This window comes from Rhinolophus sinicus, linkage group LG06 (assembly GCF_036562045.2).
Source record: "Rhinolophus sinicus isolate RSC01 linkage group LG06, ASM3656204v1, whole genome shotgun sequence".
In the NCBI taxonomy this organism is placed as follows: domain Eukaryota; kingdom Metazoa; phylum Chordata; class Mammalia; order Chiroptera; family Rhinolophidae; genus Rhinolophus; species Rhinolophus sinicus.
The window spans coordinates 19382294-19407721 of NC_133756.1; the positions used below are offsets into that span (position 1 = coordinate 19382294).

The 25428-nt window shown below is 48.3% G+C and overlaps 2 protein-coding genes across 12 annotated transcripts in view; both read right to left on the bottom strand.

Moving 5' to 3' along the window:
* AGBL4 (AGBL carboxypeptidase 4) overlaps window positions 1–25428 on the bottom strand; it is a 1099729-nt gene that overhangs the window by 244503 nt on the left and 829798 nt on the right. The gene's annotated exons all lie outside the window — the stretch shown is intronic.
* BEND5 (BEN domain containing 5) overlaps window positions 1–25428 on the bottom strand; it is a 51720-nt gene that overhangs the window by 20922 nt on the left and 5370 nt on the right. The window contains exons 2-4 of one of the 5 annotated variants that reach the window (XM_074334693.1): window positions 14787–14940; window positions 12372–12505; window positions 9880–10264 (exon numbers count right to left, since the gene is read on the bottom strand). In XM_074334693.1, the coding sequence (XP_074190794.1) occupies window positions 9880–10264; window positions 12372–12476 (490 nt within the window). In that variant the 5' untranslated portion in view covers window positions 12477–12505; window positions 14787–14940. Of the gene's footprint in view, window positions 1–9879; window positions 10348–12371; window positions 12506–14786; window positions 14941–25428 lie in introns of all 5 variants that reach the window. The other 4 variants (XM_074334692.1, XM_074334694.1, XM_074334696.1 and 1 more) reach the window with 4 other exon arrangements.

The following is a 25428-nucleotide window of genomic DNA, read 5'->3' on the forward strand; positions in this document are numbered from 1 at the left end:
CTTACCCTCCCCCTGGCTGGGATGGAAACGCCAAGGACAGCCAGAGCCTTGTCCACTGGTCTATCCCCAGCACCCCGTACAACGGCCCTGGCACACATCAACACTCGGGAGTTGAATGAAAGAGGTAATCCTCATGGCAGCCTGCAAAATAGATCATACTATCTCTGTAGAGGCTCAGAGAGGTAATTTGTCGAGAAAGTCACCTGGGTGGTGAGTGCTCCAATTCAGCGTTGTAGAGTCCAAAGCCTTGCTCTGCCCACTACCCTACCCCTCCTCAGCTAAACGAAGCGTGGGGCTCTCACAGGCTTCTCACACAATGCCTGCTCTGTGGGAGCCTCGCTGCCCTTCCCAGGGAGTCCGTGAAGAACTCCACAGTCCTGCAGGGGGGCTGTGAGGAGGAGGGAGCGTCACCAGGATTCATCTCACCTGTAGGAGGTGAGCTGTCCTCTGCCAGCTGGTGGCCAGACAGAACTGGGCTGGTTCTTCATCTGTGGTTCTCTTACCTCCCTCCTCGCCCATCTGTCTGGCTCCAGACAGCATCCAAAGGGCAGGGATACACAGAACACATGGGTCTGCCCTGCCAGAGAAGCCATCAAAGCCCGCACATGCCCTGAATGTATGTGGAATGGCCTTTGGTCCCGGGCCAGACCTGGCTGGGCTGGGAGGCTGCGGGGTTCTGGTGGGAATAAGGGAAGTGGGTGGCACAAGGGAGGGGGGGCCCTCGGATTCCCAAGGGGTTTCTGTGAGGCACTGTGAGTATCTGAGGGCAGGAGCGATGGAGAGGCAGAGTTCCATCACAGGGCTGAATCATTTAAAGCAAACAAAAACTGTATTACATGGCTCATTCAGGCCTACTGAATCAAAAGCTGCATTTTGATTTCTCCAGAAGATATCACTGCGTCTCCCAAACAAATCAACCTGTGACTTTGGCCTTGCCTGATCTCCCCTTCGGGCCATGAGCCCTTCCAGAGCAGAGACCACTGGGATTCATCTTTGCTCAATGGTTGATTGATTTGGCTGGTTCAAAGGAAACCGCAATGCTGAGGTTGAAAGGCCAGACCCCAGGTCACTCCAGGGGGAAGAGCCTGGTGTTCCACCTGCAGGAGGGGCTGGTACAGTTTCTAGCTGCTCTCGCCTACCTCTGCTGCCTCGGCTCTCCCTCCTACCTACCTCTTCACTCTGCAGTCCGGCCAGAAACTGCCTGCAATTCCTGAATAAGCCAGCCTCTCTCACAATTCCAAATCTCTGTTCAGGTTCTCCTGTTGTCACTTCCTCTTCATTTGGATAAATCTAACTAGTTCCTTATTTGGGGGCCTTCTCCAGCCACTCTCAGCACCCCTGCCCCAGTCATGTAAGGAGCCGTTCTCTCGATCCTCTCCCAACACCCTGAGAGCCCAGGAGTGCAGCAAGGGTCACCCGGCATCCCGACTGTCAGCTGATGACACTGTGACTTCCTTAAGGCAGGAATACAGTCTTAGCTGCTTGATTTCCCCGTGCCTAGTGCAGAGCCTGAAACACTGGAAGAGTCCAATAAATGTTCCTGCATAAAAACATTTCCCTACAGCCAGAGCCATCCAATAATGGAATGGGCTACGCTGTCTCTAGGGGACTATCAGTGGCTCAGTGACCACTTGCCAGGGACACTACCTGTCCTGTGTAGGAGGCTGGACTAGGTGAGCTCTGGGGCTCCTTACAGAACTAAGGTGCTGGGATCCTACGAGTTACCTGCAACCAAACTCAGAGAACCACCTGTAACAGCAAGGGAGGGTGTGGCCAGCCTCTGGGTTTGCTGACGGCTGGACTGACTCCATCCACCCATCATGGCTGAACATGAACCTTCCCTGCCTCATGACGATTAATTTGTTCAGATTCCACCTGGTGTAGGCATGTCCTATTTCCTTTCTGGTCCTCAGTGTTCCCATCTAGAAGATGAGGGTTGAGAGGTGGGATTGGGTTCTCTTTAAAAAGAGAATTTCTGTAAAACTCTAGGAATTTTCTGGTTGGCCTCTTGAGACCATATAGCTTGGCAAGGCTAAAACTATGAAGAAGTGGCGGGCTCTTCAATTAGGTGGGAAACATCTCACCCAATCGCTCAAGAGCCCAGCCATCCCAGAACCCACTGCAGGACATAAAGGAGGTCTAATCATGAGGGCACTTGGAAGCACAGGGGCTGAGAGCCTGTGTGACCAGACGGCCTGATGCATGGAAAAGGGAGGCTCTTCCTGGTGCTGCGGCCTCAGGCAATGTACTTAGTCTCTGAGGCTGCTTCCTCATCTGGTGATACCATCTACTGTAAGGTTGTTTCATGTATGAAAAGCACCTACCCTCAGGCCCAAAGCAGGTGTTCAGAGAGGCCAGCCCCCGCCCGTAAGGAACCTTTTGGCACCTTCCCCACTTCCATTCCTCTGACTGGCAAATTCAGCAGAAAACAAGCCTGTCCTGCAGCCACACCTAAACCAAAGACTCGTTCCTAGGAAGCAGGCACATTCCCAGTGTGGCAATGGAGAAAAGCCCAGCAACTCCTGTATGTTCTGGCTTCTGCAGCAGACAGCAAAGGAACAGCCGGGCTTGTCCCTCAGCCCCATCCCATGGCACAGAAAAATAAACTCCAGGGAGAAAAGAGGAAGAAGGGTCCTGGACGGTCCTGCCACGTTGAAATCAGCTCTTAAAATAATCTAGGCTGAACTGTGGCTAACTCTGACTCAGCCAACAGGACAGTAAGTCCTTCAAAGTGGAAGATGACCCATATGTTTAAGAAGAACAATTCCAGTTCTCACTGTTACATCTTTTCCTGCCTGGGATCCAAGATAAGGAGGCACAGGGCACAGTGGTTTTGGCCCTGCTCCGCCTCGAACTGAGGCAGTTGGCAGGTTGTGGACCCGCTGGGCCTCCGCTCTGAAATGGGGATATGAAAACCTGACCTGACAGGATGCCTCTCACCCACGCTTTTCAGCTCTCTCTCAAAGCCCAACTTTTGTGAGCGCTCCTGCTTATTGGTGAGAATGAACTGAAGGCTGAAGGAGATGGAAAAGAGGTTTGAGATAAACAGGCCCCAGGAGGAGAGCCCTGGCAAAGAGGAAATTGAACCACAACCAGTGATGTCTGAAGAATCAAGGGGGTCAAAAGGAATGGCCCAGGACTGGAGCTGGGAGGATGGGATTCTGCCCAAGAAAAGAGGGTGGGGGGAGAAATCTATAAATTACAGACCACTAAGCTTGAGATCAAGTCCAGGCATAGCTGTAAAATGGACTATTCAATATGATTTCTGAGAACTTACAAGGAGAAGCAGCAATCTCCAGGAGACATGGGGTCTGACGGAAGATTAAGATGTGCCAGACAGCCAGTCTGCGCTCTCCTGTAGGACAATGAGAGCTTATCACATTAGCTCCCACCCAGTAGCTCATGTGCATTTCTCAAATCACCCTGTGCCACAGAGGCTGGACCTACTGAGCACTTACTATGTGCCAGCCGCTGGGCAGAGGCCTTTCCATGCATTTGCTCCCTTAATCCTCCGAAGAACCAGAACAGTGGGTACTGTCATGGACTCTGCTTTACGGCCGAGGAAACAAAGGCCCAGGAAGTTAATTTGCCCAAAGCAACAAGATTAGCCTGTGGAAATACCAGGGTTCAAAACCCCAGTATTTCTGACCCCAGGGCCCATGCAGGTTCTTCATCACTGAGCTGACCTCTCTTGCCTGTGATGCAGGCATGAAGGTATCCATTTCACAGAGGAGAAAGCACAGGCTGAGAAGGGTTAAACCATGTGCTTGAAGTTGCACAAGTACCGAGTGAGAGAGCTGAGATTCAAACCCAAGTAATACCTGTTGCCAAAGCCCCGCTGCCTCCAGGACAGGGAAAGCCAGCAGGAGGCATTTGGCTGCTATGAGCTGCCTTTTCAAAGACACCATCAGAGACCGGGGCTTAAAGAAGCCAGCTTAGACCGCAAAGGATTTCAAAGATCAAAGCTGGTATTTTCACGGACCTTGGGCAGAACACAAGGCAGGAGCCCAGAGGGGAACAGCAGGGATAGGAACCCAGCTCTGAAGAGCCAAGACAGATTTGCAGGTCACAGTGGCTTTCTCCGTTTTCAAAAATTTCAACCAGCTTGTGATCTGGGCAACAGGGACATTATCTCTTCTCCTCTCGCAAATGGAGATAACAGTTCATACCGGGCCTCACAATAAGGTTACCAGGAAGACTCCAATGAGATAAAAATGTCAAGGTGCTTTGAAATCTGTCAAGTGCCATGCGCATGTGAATTACTGTTGTTATTCTAATTATCTCTATGGCTTCTGGTCAGCAGTGATCATCCCATCTGCATCCCCTGACAAAGCACACACGAAATCTAAAACCATCATATGCCTCCTGCCTGCAATTACAGCACGTGTTTTGTTCTGCCAGGTGTCCTCCTGTGGACATGTCTACACTCCCCACCGGAATGAGTGTGTACGCATCCTGAAAGCAGGAATTACCTCTTTTCCTCCCCCCTTCCCCACTCCTCACAGAGCCCTGGAACCAGCTGAACAAACGTTGCCTGAATCACACTGAAAGGAACTGAACTATCTAAAAGGTACTTACAGTGCTAAAAACCGAGGACGATGTCTAAGGCTTGGTCTTTGACCTCTAAGAGTAAGGCATCGAAGTGAGGAGAAACCGGGAGAGACCTTGGAACTGACTCCTTTGCATACACCGGAGCTCACCCTTGGAACAGGCTCTCCACTGTTCTGCTTTCCCTCATGCCCTTAGAATGCTCCGAGTCTGCCAAGTGCCAGTTTTATAAACACTACTCTAACCCCCGAGGTGGTGAGTATTTTTAAAAGGGACTGTCTTGTTCATTTCTATATCCCTGTACGTAACAGTCCTGGCACAAAGCATGCCCTCGATAAACGTTTGTTGAATGAAGAAATGGATGTGTACACAGACGAATCTGTACTTCATAAATTAGACTATCTTCATGCTTTTCGCATCCCCACCTTTTGCTTCTTTGGACAAGGGCGTGCAGAAAAGGAAAGAAAAGGAAAAAGGGACTGCCATTTATTGAACACGTACAATATGCTGGTCACAGGACTGTCTAGCAGTCCCCCTTTATCCATGGGGATACCTTCCAAGGCCCCCCCCCGGTGGATGCCTGAAACCACAGATAGTACCAAAGCCTCGATATACTCTTTTTTCTATGCGTACAGACCTTTTCACTTAAACGAAGCACTTTATGACTTCTCTCTGGCACATCCAAATTGCCAGCATCAGAAACTCTTGCCTTTTGGGGCCATTATCAAGAAAAATAAAGGTTACTTGAACCAAGCATTGTGATATTGCAACAGTTGGTGTGATAACCGAGATGGCTACTAAGTGACTAATGGGTGGGGAATATATGCAGTGTGGACCCACTGGACAAAGGGCCGATTCATGTCCAGGGTGGGATGGAACTGGACGGCGTGAGATTTTATCACGCTACTCAGAATGGTGCTCAATTTAAAAACGTATGAATTGTTTATTTCTGGAATTTTCCATGTAATATTTTTGGACCTCAGCTGACTGTGCGTAAGTAAAACCAAAGAAACCAAAACTGTGAATAAGGGGGGTCTGCTACATTCTTCACATATGCTTCCTCATTTCATTTTGACACTGTCACAGGAGTCCCAAAAGAAGGGACACTTAAGGTAGCAGAGTGAGGTTCCTTCCCATCAGAGAGGGCTGCTTTCCAGGCAAAGATCATGGAAACGGCAAGTTCTGTTTTCCAGACACATCTCCTTTGAGGGGGTGGGCGGGCAGAGGTGTCACCTCCATGTCAGGGACAGTGATGTCCCAAGAACTAAAGCAGCCAGTGGGAGGAAGGCTCAGAGGAAGGACACAAGACCTGGTGTGAGACTCCTGGGAATAAGCCCGTGACATTTTCTGAGCTTATTTCCTCATCAGCAACACAAGGGCAACAGCCTACATCCTAAGTTCTTCTCCAACTCCATAATACCATATCCTAGAAAATCTTTTCCTGTTAAATCATCTTGTGTTTATTTGTGGGAGGCATGAGAGAAGACTGCACACATGCAAAGTGAGTCATCCAGTGATGTCTCTGAAACATCTTGTAACATCATGCTGCTACCCACCCCACCGTCTATCAGGTACATGATTACAACTCCTGGGTACTGGGGGACCTGCTGGCAGCTCTGAGGTCCCCATTAGGCTCAAGAGGCCGGGCTCCTGCTCTCTGCCCAATTCCATCCACCAGCTGCAGGACCCCAATTCCTAGGAGAGTCAGCAATGATTCTTCCCAGCGGGGAACCTTCCTTTTAACACTGAGCACCTCCTGGCCTGTTGGCCTGCCCTGTCTCTGAATTTGCCTGTTACGGTACAAATGAGTCAGCACCCACGCTGGACACAGGCCCCTGAGCTGGGTCCCTGGGCAAGGTGGACACATAACAATATGCAAGCACAGGCCTTCAAGAAAACTGCTCAAGCCAGGCCCTGGGGGCTGAGGATGGTACAGCCCAGGCCACACATTAACCCCAGGCCAGGATTAGAAGGCACGTGGAGCCAAGAATCAGAGGGTCTCTTGTCATTTTCCGGCTATTCTTTGCCTTGATTCAGGCTTCTTGGTGTATGTATGAATTAGGAGCTATTACAACAGATCCACCAAGTGAGAGTCCCACATCTAATTCTGGCCCCTCCCCCAGAATTTCAATTATATGCTTCTATGTTTATCTCCATCACTACCCACTCCCCAATTACCAATGTCTTAGTTTTCTTTGTTATCTCCCCAAGTTCCCAGCCACAGAAAGCACATGGTCAGTGTTAGCTGGTTGATGGACCATATACATATACAACCCCTTCTGTCTTCTAGACAAAGAGGCAGAGAAGTTAGTTAACCCTTCCAAAGTCATACTGCCAATTACCGGTCGGGGAAGCCAGAGTTAAAAACCAAACACAACTCTGTCTTAGCCCCTGCACTAAATGCTGTGGAAAGGGAGCTGACAGTAACTGAGCACCGACAGAACGCCAAGCATTGTGCAGTGTGTCACAGGCTGTGAGCAGGACATCATTATTTCCATTTTACAGATGAGAACATCAAGCCTCCGAGAAGTGTTCTCTGCCTAGACTGCTCCTCACTCTTCCCACCCACCCACTCTTGCCTGGATAACAAAAATTCATCCTTCAGGCCCCAGCTCAGAAGTCATTTCCTTCAGGAAGCCTTTTTTCCCTGAACCCCCCCCCCCCCATATTCAGTGGGTGCCCCTCCTCTGCTGTCCCACAGCCCTGAGTGCTTCTGTCCCTGTGGTGACACTTATGTGCTGTCACTGGCTGGGTCAGGGGCTGTCTCCCTCATTAAACTTTGGGTTCCTCAAGGGCAGAGGGCAAGGGCGTATCTTACTTAAATAAACTGAAATCTTACCACCAGAAAAAAGGCCTGGCACATAGCAGGAGGCCAGAAATATTTGTGGAAGAGAAAAGCAGGGAAGGAAGCAAAGAAGAAAGAAAGGGAAGAAAGAAGAAGAAGAAAAAAAAGAAGGTTCCCAAAGCCACAGAACTGGGAAGTGGGGCAGCTGGGATTTGAATCAAGCCTGGTTCCAGAGACTAGACTAGACTAGATCCATGAGAAAAACCAGCATCCCCTTAAGGTAGAAAGAGACCTTTTTATTATATTCTTATGGATTATCTTAGAATTTGGCGTATTATTCCTCTCCCATTAGCAAGTGCTATTCAATGGACTTGATGCCTTTGCAGGTCAGGACGGTGGGTGTGATTTGTCTGGGCTGCCTGTGGCGCCCACAGCATAGGGTGCTGCGCACACTGGGTGCTACATGCACACTTGTGGTCTGAGCTGACTTCTGCTCGGTCCAGCCCACTGTGGTGGCCACAGTGACCAGATCAGGGAAGAGCCAGCCACTGGCCCTCCTGTGCATTCAAGGCCTATGGGATGGGAGGGTCTGGGATGATCAAGACAGAAAACTGCGTCGGGGTCAAGCTGGTCTAAGTGTTTTAAGACCAAAGAGGCACATACTGATGTAAAATGTCTCATGGCCCCAGAGGTGTAGGAGCCGTTTCTGGGGTTTCAGCTAAGTTCACAATCATGCAAAACAGGCAGTTTCCCTGGGAGTCGAAATAACGTTCTGGAGAGTTTATGTTGTTACTGTGTTCCCCCTCCCCTCCCCTCGAGAAGTTTGCAAAAGGCGGAGCATACAGAGTATGATGAGAACGTAAGTTGTTCATCTGAAGACCAGGACGCATTTTTTTTTTCTCTGAAAATTCCAGTTCTTTCATCATCCCCCACCCCCACTCAAAGACCAACCCAACTTTTGCAAATTTTTAGCTAGGGTTTCTCTTTGATGTTTTTATTTTGATCAAGGACTTTAATAACTTTTTAAGTTGCACCCCTCATGTGACCTTTAGAGTCACTGTGCACTTCTACAGGCTATGATTGAGAGAATGACCAGGGACAAGGCAGCATCGGGAGTGAGGCAATTACCCGCCTAGGAATCAGGAGACTGTTCTGAGACGAGCTCTGCCTCTTCCTCTCCCAGTGACTCTGGGTAAGTCCCAACCTCCGCTTCCTTCTCTGTGACAAAAGCATGAAAAGGTCTCTCGGTGGACTCCCTGGGCCATCCTGAAGATCTACTGAGATACTGCCTTGGGGACAGAGTTTAAGAACTAAAGGGCACCTATAAATGTAAGTAAGGTAGCGTAAGAGCACATTTATCTAAACTTTAAAGAGGAATGAGGCTTTACATGTACATCTGTGATCCAGATAACGGAAACCTTCCTTCTTGAACAGAAGATGGTATTTGACTTCAACGTTGGGGACAGAACTTGTATTTCTAGACTAGATGACTCCCTTTTTCACGCAACGGTCACTGACACGCAGTTATTCACGACTGTCTTCAGGGATGCAGAGCATTTCCTCAATGCTGACTGGCCTCTTTTATGATTCTGGACTCTCGTGTTCTGCAAGAGTGTTTCTGTCTCTCCTCTCTGGTAAGCAGTCATCTCTCCCAGCTGTCAAGCCTGATGCCGTTCAGATTTCCCCTTATTCCTGCTTCTAAACCACATTAGATGAGAAAACCTAAAGACCTGCTTTGTTAAAATCAGGTTTAATATAAGAGCCTATTGAGTTCTAAAGATGTATAAAACTCCTTTGGTATAAAAATCAAAGGAGTTTTATACATCTTTATAGTAATCTCCCTAAGGTCATGTGCCTCTCTGCTCAAAAGCTTTTTAACGTTTCTCATTCCTACCAAACGAGTCCAGACACCCCAGGCTGGTACCGTTTTCAAAGCTTTCAGTGATCTGTCCTCAAACCACATCTGCAGTATCCCTTCCTCTCACGCTCCAGGTGTTCTCCATGCTCTATGACTGCTGCCTCTGGCCGCCTCTTGTGCCTGGAAACCCCACATCCCCTTCAAAGCCCGGTGCAAGGCCTATCTCCTTCCTGAAGTCTCCCTCAGTTACACATAACCTCCGTCCGTCCTTTGAAGCCTCCTGTCATTTTATCTGCATCCCTCCCACGGCATCTATCACTTTCTGCCTTAAAAGATGGCAGGATCTTTGAGGATCACATCGAGTTCCCTTTACTACCCTAAAACCTCCTGGGAGACGTTTCCTATAACGCCCGGCACTGCCTCTTGCTGAATGAATGCATGAGTGGTGGCAGACACTCTGTCCTCAGAGCCACCCGTCCCGGGCTCTGCTGTGTTCTAGACAGCGGAGGCTGCTGCGTTCCTAGGCTGTCAGGCTCCCTGTGGGGGGGAGTGGCTTCCCCGCGGGTCACGGCTGCGCCGGGCCTCGGGGGCACGTGGCCTGCCTCTCCCCGTGCCCTCCCAGAAGAGGAGCTGCACACAGCGGCCCCCCTGCCCGTGTGCTGTGGCAGGTGGCCTGCGGGGCACTCACCGCTGCCAAGCCTCAGGAGCAGCACGTCCTGGAGCCTCCGGTTGAGGTCCCGGAGCTCCTTCATTTCAGACACGAGCGCCCCGTACTCCTTGAGCTTCTTGGCCTGCTGGACCAGCTGCCTCCGAGTCCGCTCCAGCTCCTGCTGGAGGTGACGCATCTCCTCCTGCTGCTGCTGGTAGTTACGCAGCAGCTCCTCGTACAGAGCCCGGGGCACGGCGGCCTCCTCCAGGCTGTCCATGTCCTCCGTGCCGGGCGAGGCCTCCACGAAGACCTCCTCCGGACACGTGCTGTGGCCCAGGCTCAGGCCGTTCTGCTTCTCCAGCCGGGCTACCACGGCCTCGATGCTCTTGTGCGCCACGTCGCCCGGCTTCCGCCCCTCGGGTCTCTGTGTAGGACAACGAGAGTCAGTTCAGGCAAGGGCAGCTGGGGCTTTTCTTGGACTGCAGCTCAATATTTCCCCAGACAATCCTAGAATCACAGAACCACAGAACATCAGTGCTTGGAGACACCTGTGCAAACACGTACTCAAAGCCCTGCATTTTACCAATGGGGAAACAAGAGGCACGGAGGGAGGGAGGGTCTTGCCCAAAGCCAGAAAGTCAGGTGGTGGCAGAACCAGGCCAGCAGTGTTTCCATTCCATCCCTCTGCCTCTTGGGTGAATATTATACCATGACCCCCCACCCCAACGCCCCAGCCCCCCGCCCCACCCACAGGGCCTCGGCAGTGACTTGCTCACAGGAGGTGTTCAGTGTGTATTCATGGAGAATCAGTGAGAAATCAGGCCAGGCCATCCCTTGGGAGTCACTACTCAAATCACTCATTTCAACAACAAAAACATAAAAGTGGGAAGAAAAAAAAAAAGGCATTCCATCAAGTAACCTTTTCCTCAAGAATGCTTTAGTTGGGAAGGATGCTAAGAACTTGAATCTACTCTAATCTAGGGCAGACACCACATCTTATTTGCTCAGTTTCTCCAGAACTGGCACTTGGCAGGGTCTTGATAAACGTTTAACTGAAAAGTTCAAAGAATGCTAGCATTGGAGGGTTCTTCAGTTTAACTCCCTCATTTTGCAGGTCAGAAGACTGAGGTTCAGAGAGGGGACGGCCTGGGGCTCAGGGTCACATGGTGACCTAGAGACAGAGCCGGAGCCAGAACCTGGAGCCGATGTCCAGTGCGAGGCTCCTTTCCCCGTATCTGCCAGCCTCTCTTAGGACACTGGCTAAGTCGGAGCTCAGCAAGACAGTGGGAAGAGAGGGCAGTTCATTGAGAAGAGAATTATCCAGGACTGTCCATGGGTTTCAGCTGCTGGAGGAAATTCCAGCTCAAGTGGACCAAGCTTCCACTGGGAGTGAGAGTTACAGGACCAGTGGGATTCTTCCCCAGGGCAGGAGGGCCAGGCGCTCTCCTGATTGGGGGCCCTTGTGGGAGGCACAGACAGCTGAGGACACAAGATTCCAGACAACTTAGCGATGCTGGGTCAAGCCTGCCTTAATTTCTCGCTAAGTGTCTTAAAATTTAAAGAAGAAGAAGAACAACAACAACAACCACAACAAACATGCCTGAGATCCTCTCCTGGCATTTTCCCACTGGGATAAGGTACTGCTTGCCTAGATGAACTTATTAGCTAAAACTGTAACGACCACGTTAGATATCTGTCTGTATCATGACACTGTGAGACCACTAAGGGAAGTGACCACATCGGCTAATTTCCATGACCCCAGGGACTGGCACAGGGCCAGGCCCATGGCAAGGGTACAATGAATGAACCTAGGTGCATCTTTTGGATTATACCTTGGGAATGTCCTTGACCGTGTGTCCAAAATCAGACCATGGTCAATGCAGAAGGCATCACCTTCTTTCTCCTCCCTTCCTTTGGGGTACCCATTGTACAGGAAAAAAAACAAAACAAAACAAAACAAAAAACCCAAAAAACAAAAAACGAAACACTTGACTTGTGGAAAAGATTTTCAGCAGGTTTACAACTGAAGGCTGCAGGAGACCAAGTGTGACGCTCGCTAAAGGAAATGCAGCCTCATGCAAAATCTTTCTCCCAATCCGTAAACCTGCTCTGTGAGCCTGGCTAACCCCGTTTCCTAATCAGTCCACCCTTAGTTGTTTGGGGGCAATCTCATAGTGACTGGCTCTACTGCTGCCCAAGAACAGCTTACTTCTGCTCCTGGAGCTCAGCAGAGACCTCTCCAGAGCTGTGGGCCAGAGAGAAATACACCGCCCCCACCCGCAGCAGTGATGACACTGCATAGATGGTGCAAACAGGACGGTGCTTGGTGGCTCAGCATGACAGGGCTCCCTGGAAGGGTGGCAAACATGTTAGCTGTCCCAAGTATCTCCCAACCTGAAAAAATCATGGCCCCGTGACGCTAGGGGACATTTACATGGTGAGAGGAGGCCAGACTGGAATTTTTTAGCATCAGAAATCTGAAAATGCCCCCATATATTTCAAAAAAAAAAAAAAAAGAAAGATTTTGTTACCTTGATGTGTCTAAGCTGTAAATCTTCTTCCCCATAATCTTTAACCTCCCCATCTTCTTCTACGTGATTGAGAGAAAGTTTGGGGATTTTTATTTTCTTCTGCATCACACTGTTTTCAAGGTCAGACTTGTCTTCTAAAATGTGTATCAAGAGAACAAGGTTCATTATGAGTCAAAATGCTAAAAAATGCCCATAACCTCAAATGCTAGAGAATGATTAAGGCCAGACCAGTTAAAAAGGAAAAGCAAACAAACCCAAGGCCTGTTTCCTCCTGTACACAGGGATCCTCAAAGCAGCCGTGCAGATCAGACTCTAGGATCAAGAGTATTTGCTGAAAGAACTGCCATTCAAAGTGTCGAAACAGTGGCCAATGAATTTGTTTAGGGGTTTCTCTAAGTACCTCTTAAAGGGTAGCCTTTTACGGAATCCTAGAAACTGTGAACTGGAATGGCCCTTAGATTGCTATCTGGTCTACACTTAACTAGCACGTGGATCCCTCAACAACTGAGACCTTTTTAAGCCAAGGGACTGCCCAGAAAAAGCCAGTGGGTTTCTGTCAGCTTAGGTACCAACAGGTATGAAAGGACGATAGTTTTTATGGAGGTAAAGCCTGAGCTGGAAGGACAGAGACCTCCCCACAGCCCAGACGCAGGACAGGCTGAGGAATAACAGGTATAGGAAGAGTAACAAGGAACATTTACTGCCTTCTTACTGGTAGCAGATCAGAGAAAGGCAGAGTTTCGGGGTTGTCAGCAACCGACTGGTCCCACGCTCTCATTTGACAGATGAGGAAACTCAAACCCAGAGGACGGAAGGGGCTTGCCCAAGGTGTGAGTCTGAGGAGGAGCCAGGAGTGGGCAACGGACCTCTGGTGTCCTGCCCCCACACACTAACGGGTGCCACAAACTGTCCAGTGCTGTACAACTACAAAGGGGCATTTTTTCCTCCCCACTTTCCCTTTCTTAGAGCTCACCTTCAGATAATCTAAAAGACGATTTTTTTATCCAGCCCAGATTTCAAACTTCATTTCCAAGGCCTGTCTCTCACAGTGGCTGTCAAAAGTAAAAATTCAAACAGGAGCGTTCCACAGGTAGTATTTGACCCTGCTCTGGAGATGGGCCCTGGCATAAATACATCAGGGTCTTGTTTTCTGGGATTGAACTGAGACTCTGGGAATTTCTGTTTCTTATACTTCTCAAAGGTTCCGACTGCTGTTTCCTAAATGCAGTTCCTAGCATGTTGCCCACTGCTGGATGCGGCACGTGGCGAGGTGGCTGGTTAAACCCACTCTCTTGAGGGTCTTTATGTGTGAGTGCACACGCATATGTGACTGTGTTAAACATGCTCTGACACTCCCCCCAGACCAGGGTGCTCTCTGACAACGTGTTAGTAAAGCTGAGAAGGACGCTTGTCAGCGCATAACTATTCTAGAATGTAGTCAAATGCCAGATTTTCCCAAATGGTCTTAGGAATGAACCCCAGCTGTTCAGAGCTGGGACTCCGGTATCAGCGACCTCAGCGTGAACCTCAGCTCTGCTGTGACAAGGTGAGGAGGGAGGGGCAAACCTTAGTCTCAGTGGGCTCAGGTGTCTGCTCTGCAGGGTGCTGTGAGGATGACAGCAGTAATTCACACAACTCACTGCACAGCGCCTGGTACACACTAGGCACTCGATGAATGGGACATTAAAATTAGTATTATCAACATGCTAGGAGGCATTTTATTTACCTAACTATAAAGTGAATAGCACTATAATTTAAAATACAAAGGAATGACTGAAGAAAGGTGTAGGTGTAAGGGAACTGCCCAGGAAAAAAGAGGTGGTCTTTGGTAATAACATCCTCCTGAGCAAAGATGAAAACAGCCTTTCCCACTGCCTGGACAGTCAGGTTCTATTTTCATAAACAAGGCCTGCTCTTGTTCTCTTTGTGTCTATAAAATACATCCAGTGTGTGGGGCATGAACAACAGGAGGGGTGTGGTCTTTCTAAAAGAGTAACAGCTTCCTTCCAACAAATCATTTTTGACTCTTTCTAAGCCGAGAAGCTGCTAAAATGTAATACATAAAGAAAGTGCTCCAAATAAAGTTATCCTGAAAGGGGATGGGTGGGTGTTTTCACATGTGAAGAGGGGGCGGGGGCGGAGAAACAGAGAGAGAGAGGAGGTGAGATTGTATTAGGACTTCTGAATGTGTGAATGTGTTGGGGCCAAGTTCCTGGGCTAGTCCTCAGTTTGACAACTTCAAGGGCAAATTTTGAGATACAGCCACTGAACTGGAAAGGACAAGCTGTGCTCTGCCACCCGAGCTGAAACTCTGTAGCTCAGAATCATGTTGATGTGGAGAGAAGCAATCATTCAGACTCACAAAACTAGGTCATATCTGAACTGAGAATGATCCTCAGATCATCCCATTCAAACCTTTCCAAATGCAGACGAGGAAACGGAGGTTCCAAATGGTGACGTCTATGCATCCATCCCCGTCAGGCCCAGGGACACAGGAGGAGCAGGACAGGCAGGGTTCCCATCCTGGCGAGGTCAGCGTTGTGCAAGGTCACAAAAGCTGGGTCAGAACCTGAACAGGATAAGAACTCAGACCGCATGACCAGGTCCACCGCTCTTCCTCCTATGTCTCAGCTTAACATTTACTGAGAATTCACACTTGAAATATCTAGCCTGTGCCCTGGGGACACAGAGAATGAGCACCCAGTTGGGAGACACAAGATAAAAACCCATGAAAAAGATAACCGAAGACCTCCTATACTAGAATGAGGGGGCTCTCGGGGCACCCATGGCAGGCTTTGAGAGGAGGCAGCATTTGAGCCAAACTCCTGACCTGCTGGGTGATGCTGGGTAAGGTATATTACTGCTCTGAGTCTGTTTCCTCATCTATGATTTGAAGTGAATAATTCCTGCTCACAGTGCCAGAATGTTGTGAAGATGATCAATTCTGAATGTTAAGAACTTGAGCAGAGTGAATGGCACTTGGACCGCCTGTGCTCATAAAAGAATAGCCATTTAAGGACAAGGAGATTCTGGACCACACAAGAGGGGTAAAGAATGGAAGCCAAAAAAGGAGGGGTGGGAAGACATTTAGACGGGCGCAGTTACAAGCGATCACTCAGTTATAGGCAGGAGAGAGAGGTGAGGGAGGAAGCTGAGGTGGTTGGAACTTAGAGAATTAAATGACCTTGAACATCAAGGGAAGAAGAGCTGAGGTTCAGCCTGTAGATATACAAGAACTAGGAGTCAGGCAACCTGGATTTCAAGTCCAGTTCTAGCTCCTGGTTGGGGCGAGAACTCAGGCAAGCTGCTATGTCGGGGACGACCAGTTCCCTTTCTCTGTAGAAGTGGAGCTATAACATAGTCCTCAAGTGGGGATCAAATCAGCTGAGTAAATGTGCCTTGAAAACAGAGATCTTGTGCAGACAAAAACAGGGTGAGTGACAAAGCTCAGGAGAGCCAGCTGCGGGCTCAGGGTCTGTTATAGGCTTGCTCCTTCAGGGGGAGACCTGCCCAGCCATCTGGTTTGGGAAGGGCGGCACTCAGGAGGCCCCACTCCCACCAGCCACCCCAAGGCTCCTTGCTCTTCCATCTAACTGGAATGCTTCCGTCCTCCCTTGTCTGCTTGACAAACTCCACTCATCTCCTCCTTCCTCCGCAAAGGTCCCATCACAGCAGCTCCTTGAATAACATCCTTTCAGTCAACGTCGTTTTGTTATAATGTTGATGAGACACCAAGAGGAACTGTTTCCAGTTCTGGATTAAATAGTGAAGATGGTTGGAGAACACCGAAAATACTAAGAACTACTCTATCGTACATCCTTTAAAAATGGTGAATTTTATGTTATATGAATTATATACTTCATTTAAAAAATAGGCTACAACTGGTGGAATGTCTACTCCTCTTCGGTGCCACCATCAGCCTTTGTCCATACGTTACTAAATCTCACATCAACCCTGCAACGAAATATTACGAGCCCGAGTTTTTCTCCACAAAAGAAGAAATGAGACTCAAAGAGGACCTCTGGGCCACCCAGATGGGACGGTGCGGAGCCAGGATTTGACCTAGGTCTCTGCCTACCAGGTCCCAGCTCTGTTCTCTCTAAACACATGCTTGGAGCACGGCAGAGCCAGAGCAAACGCTGCAAGCATGAATGAAGGATGTAGATAAGGCATCCCAACTCCCCAGCCTGAACTTCACAGCAGAAGACCACCTGACTCCTGCTCTCCAACCAGACCCCTCTGTCGTCAGGAATTCCCCAGAAAGCAGTAACAATCCCCAGGCACAACAGAAACAGACCGTAGCCAGTCCTCAGGGCTTGAATGGGTTCTCTGAAAAGGCAGGCTGAGTGGTACAGGAAGGACTGAAATGACAGGAGAAAGTTCCAGAAAGGACGATAAACATAGTACCTCAAATCACATGCCTCCTGACCTGGATGCTGGCTGCCTTGATGCTTGGCCACGGGGGTCTTGAGGCTCCTCTGAGAGCTAACTACCTCCTGGCCTGTCCTAATGTTCAGCAGTCTCCTCCTTGACCCAGGGTTCCTGGATGAGGGCTGAGGAAGCCTTGGGGGTCCCCACTCACCCTTTCCTGTGGCAGTGCACACTTACTGAGTCTCTGCTCTGGACTGAGCACTACGCTAAGTGGTCCCTGCTTTTGGACCCCGACAACTCGTATTTACCAAGAACCCCAGCCAGAACGCAAGGCTTGACTTCCCGGGGGACACTGGCTCACATGGGGCAAACCTTTGGCCTGCAGGCCTTCCTCACGCTAACCTGAGCTGAAGGTGATGCTTCACATCCATATCTAGTCCAGTGTCATCATAAAAAGTGGAAGAAATGACTGGGAGAGGGAGGTCCAGGATCTAATAAAGGCAGCCGAGTCTTTGCAATCAGGTGGTCCTGCTTTGTTTGGCTCTGCTACATACTGACTGTGGGAACACGGTCAAGCTACTTAACCTGTCTGAGCCTCAGTTTCATCACCTATCAAGTGGGGGTAAGCAACTGTTTTCCATAAGATGGTGTATGTGAAACACTAACCACAGTGCCCTTCTCATCTGAGGTGTTTGGTAAACAACAGCTGCTAGGCTGCCTGTGGGATGTGCTTGGCTCTTATCCCCTGCAGAGAACCAGGGAGGGTCTCCGACACTCCCTGAAATCTGATGAAAGAGACGTTTTTAGGAAGATTAATGTGGTAGTGGCAAGAAGATGGAAGGGGTGTGAGGAGGAGACTGAACATAGGGTGACAAGAAGCTATAACTCCTCACTGGTCACATTGCTGAGGGTGGAGAGTGGTGTGGAACATCTAAGCCAGCAAGTAACTTCACGGGGCATTTTCATGTGGCTTTGGAGTATGCTTCTAGCTTTGACTTCCAGCAAACCACAGAAAACACTAGCAGTTGACTCAGGAGGATGAGGGAAACTCTCTGGTCAACCTGCCTTTGCAACTGCTCCAAGCGTAAGGCCAAAATAAGCAGTTTTAGTGTAAACAAATAAATATGTAGCCTCTGAAGAGAATCTTCACTGGTTCTGATTCTCTAGTTCTATTGTTTCCAGAGCAAAGAAAACCACCCAAGACTGGGGCATCAACTATCTCCTCTTCCTTTCCAGCTAACGACGTTCATCCACTCAACAAACACTGAGTAAGCACCTACTATGTGCCAGGCCCTGTGTCAAATTCTTCACTAATATCACTATATTAATTCCCATAATGATTCTACTGAAGTAGAAATTGAGGCTCAAAGAAGTGAGGTGGCTTGTCTAAGGCATAAAGCCATTAACTAGTAGAGCCAGAATTTCAAATCACATCTGCGTGACACTGGGGTCCTGTTCCTGTCATCTAATTATCCTACAGGAACAAGACAAAAACTACCGAGTTGTTATAATTTCCTCAACTGAAGTAAAAGGCACATATATAACTGTGAGTGTATCGATGTAACTTCTGAAGTGCCCACCTTTCTTTCTTTCTTTTTTGTTTAATTAAAGTTTATTGGGATGACAATTGTTAGTAAAGTTACATAGATTTCGGGTGTACAATTCTGTATTACATCATCTATAAATCCCATTGTGTGTTCACCACCCAGAGTCAGTTCTTCCATCACCATATATTTGATCCCCCTTACCCTCATCTCCCACCCCCCTAACCTACTTACCCTCTGGTAACCACTAAACTATTGTCTGTGTCTATGAGTTTTTGTTTCTTTATTTGTCTTGTTCCTTTGTTGTTTTCAGTTTTAATACCACACATCAGTGAAATCATATGGTTCTCGACTCTCTGACTTATTTCGCTCAGCATAATGATCTCAAGATCCATCCATGTTATTGCAGATGTGCCTGCCGTTCTTCTAAGACCTTGCCTATATTCTAGGAGAATGCTGTGATCAAGTCCTACATTGAACTAAGCACAATACAAACACGACTGGACACCAAACTCCTGAACTACAAACTAATCAAGGCTATCAGGCTCTAAATAATCTTCATAGAGAGTCCCTATGCAAAGGCGTAACATATGGTACAAGCTGCTCTTCGAAAATATGGAAGAACTTGGTACTTGTTACTAACCCGAGAGGGAGAAACATCCCACTAACCTGGGGTGGGGGAATGGAGACCTGGTAATAAGCAAACAGTGTTTTAGAAAACAGGCAGGCTGACAAGAAACCCAATGCGAGTCTAGTCTTCAAAAGGGAAGACAGCCCTGAAGAATTTGCAGTACACAGTGGAAATAGAAGAGGCGCTGTCTTGATTCCCATTTTACATATAATCATGCTGGATAATTTAAAGAATCCAACATCAGAAAGATTAATTTAGTGTAGGCTTGTTAGCTAGGGTGAAATTCTGAAAGGCTAAACATAAAATGTTTTACAAAGGCTTGGTCTTGTTTTAAAAATATCTATATGCGAGTTTAAAGTTTTTCATCTGTTCAAAAATCCTGTAAATTCTTATGTTTGCATTAAAAACAGACAAGCCACAGAGAAGACACGCACGTCGCATTCTCTGGCCGATGGTGTTTGTTTTAATAAAATCCAAAACAGACAAAATTCTCAAGTTTCAAGGGCTATATCCAGCCAAGACAACAAGAAAGAAGCGTGGCCGGCTGTGGTATGGCACAGAGAAAGCAGGAGACATTAGTTCAAGGCCGGGCTCTGTAACTAGCTTGCTGGGTGCCCAATCGCCTGCTCTCCATTTTCTTTCCTGCAAAACACAAGGACTGGACTAGAACCTCACCAGGTCCTTCCAGCCACAGGGACCTCTTCTGTAGTGCAGGGTAAGAGCAAGTGATCTAATCCCCCAGGTGGGCACATGTGAGAAGACATGTTTTGCAGAGAGGAATGAAAGCCTCCCCAGGTTTCAGCAGGCAGCTGTGCTCTCACTCCCACCGCCTCACTGGCCTTGGCACAGGGCTGGGGCACCGACAAAACCAGGACCCTCACCCTGCTAGCTCCTGTGTCTAGCCACCCTCATGTGCTTCACCAGGCTGTTGCCAGCGTGAAGTACCACCAGCGTAGGGTCAAACCGGGGCAAAACATGGGTGGAGATGATAAGCCGTCTGTGAAAAAACACAAAAGTTAAAATTTAAACTTGTCTGGTCCTTACATGCGCTTGTTCCTTCAGATCTCTCCTTCCCACAAAGGGTGGCACCCACAACTAAGCAAGCTGTTCTCTCAGTGACTCTCAGCCACTGCCATCCTTAACAGCTGCCGGTATCTGATAAGTACCTACCATGTGCCAGACGCTGACCCATGTTACCTTGCTCAAGAACAGAGTGGGCCAGCCGATTAGTAGCTCCATGGTACAGGTGAGCACCTGGAACCCAGAGAAGTGATTTCCCTCAGGTCACACAGCTTGTAAGCAGTAAAGTCATGATTTCAACCCAGACTGTCTGACTTCAAAGCCTATCTTATTTCAGCTAACACTTCTTCCTATTAAGGAAGGGACGCAGAGGTCACATAACCAAATTCTCTAGCAGAGCAGGATTCTAGTCCAGAAAATCGCTGACCTGCCCGCCACCTCCGGTGACAGGGAGGTCATGACCGTGCTGGAGTCCCTTTCCATCGCTCATCTGCTCTCTCTGCTATTACTACACTGTTCCCACCAATCCTATGCATTCCACTCTCGGGACCTAACTCTGCTTTCTGGACCCCAAAGAGCAGGTCTGATTCTCCACTGGGGCAAAACTCAGACATTGAAGCTACCAAAGCATCATCCATGTGAAGTTTTTCTTCTCTTGCTTATGTGTAGTATTTAGCTATCCTAGCCTATGTCCCACCACTGAGCTCAGAGTACAAAACAGTTGCTGAGTCGTCAAAAGAAACGAGTCTAGATTTGGGATCCAAAGACCTGCCTCATTTGATTTCCAGGACATCCATCTCTGCTGGTCATCAACTGATATCATTTCTTCCCAGTCACCTTTTTCGGGCTCTTCTTCTTCACTGAGCTCTTAGAAGCCAGTGTTCTGAAGACTCCTGCTCTGCATGCTTCTCTCACTCTGTACCCTCTCCCACTGTAACCTCTCCCCTCCCCTGGCTAATGACTTCCACATTGGGGTCTTCAGCCAAGTTTCACAGCGCTCTCCTGAACCTCGGGCCACATGCCTGAGCGCTCTCCTGGAGAATCTGCCCAGATGTCCCGTGGGCCTCCCTAAGATTTAATGTGTTTCCAACTAAACTCATCATCTCCCCTTCTAAGCAACTATGTCCATGGAGGGAGGGGCGCCCAGATCACATCATGAACACATACCACTCCACAACTAGTTGGTTCCCAAGCCCCACGGATTCGCCTTTCTTCATAAATCTCAGATCCATCACGACCATCGCTACCTCGGCTTAGGTAGCTTCCTTTTTGACTGAACTGGCCCACACTTCCGCACAAGACTTGTGCACGTGGGAAGACTTTGCCCACTGCCTGGCACTGATAGGACCCACCAATTGTCTGAGTAGCTCTCTTCTCCTGGGGTAACAAGAAGCCCCGTCTCATAAGGCTGTAGATAAAGTATATGCAAATTCCTAGCATTGAACTTGGAATCTGGTAAGTACTTAATATTTAGTAAATTAGTCATTTAAGGTGATAAACAATGCCTATTCCTCCTGCATTTCCCTCTAGTACAGTGCTGACCACCTAGTATAACTCACTATCTGCAGAATTTAACTGAACCAGAGAAGACTTTTTCAGGATATGTATGTTTTGCTGGTAAGCATTTTAAAATGTAAAAGTACACACATCTCTCTAAGGGGCTTATAAGACAGAGCAGGCAGGCACAGTAGAAAGGGACTTTATGTTGGAGTCAACGATCTAAATTTGAATTTCACTTTTCTGGTATGTTTTTTAAAATAAAAACTAGTGTGTTCTTGAATAACAAAACACCACAAAATAAAGCAAGACCTAAGCTTGCCTAGGGCATTTTTTTCCTTTCATCCTGTGAACCAGAGCTCTAAAGTACTCTGTAACACATACCATTTAGTTGTAACAAATATGTGGTTTTTGAACAAGACAAATCACATCAGATTGAACCTTCAATGGTTAACATTTCAGTAGAATCTGCAACAGATGACAGCAGGCAAGTTCCAATCTTAGATGTCAAAACCTAAATTAAAAGTTTTTACTTGCCTTTAAAAAAAAAAAAAAAAAAAAAATCCTTTTGTTGGCAGTCTCCCACTGATGACATGCAACAATCTTTGCATATGAAATCGGCCAGTCCCCTGCTCCGCTGCTAACTTTGTAGACATTCCAAAGCATTTCTGGAGCAATTGATCTATTTGGACCGACAATGCCAAGCTGGGACCTGAGCCCTGAATGAGCTAAAATTACCAAAGCAAGAAGAACGTGGCTTTTGGAAGCTATTTTCCCCCAGTATGGGGTTTCTTCTAGTCAAGGGAGTGATAAAGAATGTTGACTTTTTCCAGATGAACAAAGTTGAATGAAACCTCAAAATCCCACTGCAGGTTTGTGTTCTGAAAAACACGTTGCTGCTTACAGAAGTTTCTGCCCCCTCTACTTCCTCTCCCCAAGCCTAAACAACGCACCTGTCTCCCCAAAGTTCCCGAGTTCAACATGGGTTGACAGCTGAGGACTCTTGTGTCAGGAAGTGTGGATACCAGGCAAGGTGGGCAGGCCCTGGCTGTGGAGGAGGCCGCTGTCTCGTAGGACAGGCACATTAACCACTAACCAAAACAAGACGCAAACTGCCAAGATCCATAATGCCCCTTGGGCATGGATCACAGCGCTCAGTTTCTGGGACCACAAACATGTCGCATGTCTGCCTTCCCCATTGGAAGGTGAGCTTTGTGGGCAGAGGCCCCATGTCGCACAATGATTAGTCCATCCTGATTGGCTCAAAGAGATACCTGAAGGTATGTTCTCAAGATGGCAAGAAATACCGCAGATCTAGGGGCAGAGGGAAGGGTGGGCAGAGCTGGAGAAGTGAGGTGGGGCTGAAGTTTCACTCCGAAGGCAGCAGGAGCTGGGATGGTTCTAAGACTGTTTTAGAAGATTATTCTGACAGCAACCTGGAAAATAGACTGGGTGAGCGGCTGGGAGACTGCTGCACTGGTTTGGAGGAGTAAAAGCTGGTGACGGCCTGACTGCAGGCCGTGGCCGTGGAGCTGGCACAGAAGGACGTAACAGATAAGCGACAGAACCCACCTAGCACTGCCCCCTTCTGTGTGCCAGGCTTCACCCTGTTTCGCACTTACGCTGGGCGCACAGACTACGGACTCCCTGAGGACCATGCCGGTTTCTTATTCATCACCTTGCCCCCGACAGAGACCTTACGTAGTAGGGCCTAAAAAGTTAGCTCTGTCTCCCCTGGGGTCGTGCTGCATGTCAATCCCAGTGCGTCAGATGTGTTGGTGCACTGGTGTGTTCGCTTGTTACAGCCCTGGGCCTGGCATGTAGGAAGCAGTAAGGAACACTGGACACAAAGGGAATATTTAGCTAAATATTCTATATAATATTATGTAACACCTAAATAGTACTACAGCATAGGTGCCTGGATAGAACAGCATAGAATTAAGATTCTGAGCCCAGAGAGACCCGTTTTAACCCTGCAAAAACACCCAAAATTCAATACGGTGAGCCCCCAGTAGCAGGCTGGATTGCAATTAGATAATGGTGAGCTCTCCAAATGGGTAGCTCTCACTTTCACAACCTGTTTGGCAAATGAATGAGAATTAATAAGGAGAGACCACAGTCTGAGGGTAAGTAAGTCTTGAGGTCTGTGAACTCTCCATGGCGGGTGGTAGCTCCTTTGAGATTTCCTCAGAAAAAGGACATGTGAAGGCAGAGGGCAAGGTGTGTGTGCTCTGTAGGAGGGAGGCTGGTGAGAGAGGAGAAAACTCAGACTAAAACGGTTCTCTGGCTCGAAACCCACCTTGAGCTGTAAAGCTTCACGGACAGTTCTTCTGTTTCACTTCACTCTTTTCAAGCAGGCTGTGCGGCTAATGGTACATCAACTACTTTACAGAGGAGATTGCCAGGTGGGGGTCTGACACGGGAAGACCTGGGTTCCAAGCCTGGCTTTGCGATTTATTAGCTGTGCACTGCAGACAAGTCTCTGGGCCTCAGTGTCCTCATCTACGAAATGGAAATCATAACAACAGCAATCTCTACCCACAGGGTCCTGGGGAGAACTAACAAAGATGGTGCACAGGCACACAGTAAGACTGTGAATAAAAGGGTTTTTTTTCCTTGAATGAAATGAGTTTGGTGAGAAGAGGGCTATGCTAGGGTCTGACACACTGAAACCATGGTGCTAACTACCCTGTGCTGGAAAAGCGCCAAGTCCCACGGCAGTCGGCTCTGACTATTCCTGAATACTAGAAGAGGGACACGTGATGGTAGCTCTGCCTTGGCCTGGCACAATAGGGAAAATATTCAGTAAAGTAACACACTTCTCACCAAAAGCCATCAAGCAGCCCCGAAAGTGCCTCGGAAACCCTGCTCTTGGTACCAGACATGGATTAATTACTCATGGCTAATTCACAAACATAAAGCCATCTCTGCTCCCCTTGAGGGATCACATCCTCACATTTGGTGCCACACACAGTTGTAGTCACATCTAGGGGATGGCAGAAGATGAGCTCTTTCAGATGATGTCACCGCAAGCAATTCTCAGAGCCACCCCATGTGACTGAGTCAGGATGGGGCTACAAGCCACACAGGAGAGTTCTTCCTGCATAAAAGAAGTCCCACACCCACCCTGGCCCTTCCCATCAGGCCTGCAGCCAGGGCAGAGGCTCCAATTTAAAAATTAACCCGCTGATTGGAATTCAAATGGGGTCTGGCCAACCTCAAGTGTATCTTTCTTTTATTTTTTTCCCCCTTTCTCCTCCCAAGATAAAAAACAAGAGAGGTGGGGGAAAGCGCTTTGCGACTCACTTTGCTCAAACTGGTGCTACAATTCTTCTCTGGATCTACTCTGTCAATTTCCAGATGTTGCTTTGGTTTTTAAAATAACCCCGGAGATTTGTCAACATTCTAATTTGGAGGATGAATTGTCTATAGATTCAAATTTCGTGGTCCTCAGACCAATAATAACATGTGTCTTACTTATGAGGACTTCCACTGATTTTTAAAATCAGAGTCAGTGGGGGTTGCCACCTGCCTGAGCAGCCTCTGAGCAGTGCCTGAAAAGCCAAGCACAGTGCTTCTGTTTGCTGAGTGAATAAATGGATGGACAATCTCCAAAAGAGGAAAGCAACCCCTCCACACTAAGATACATACATACCACTGACTCCTTCAGACATCACTTCCCCTCTCCCAAGGCCCTTCCAGATACAGGAGTACATGCAATCACCAGGAAGCATGCTTTCTTTTCTTCTAGTCAAAGGGGAGCTAAGGTTATAATCTAGTTACAACTTCCTCAGGTCGACACTCTTGGGGAAGTAACTCCTCATCCCTTCCCTCAGGTAATTAAAAGTAAGCAAGCAAACAAAATAAAACCTAATCCATCACAAAGGTTTCCCTTTTCTACATACTCCCACTCCTTCTGTTTTACTGGCCCCAGGTGCCCCCAGGTGTTGAGAGAGGATCTACACCCCTGGTCCAGGAGGTGGAGAGGATACAG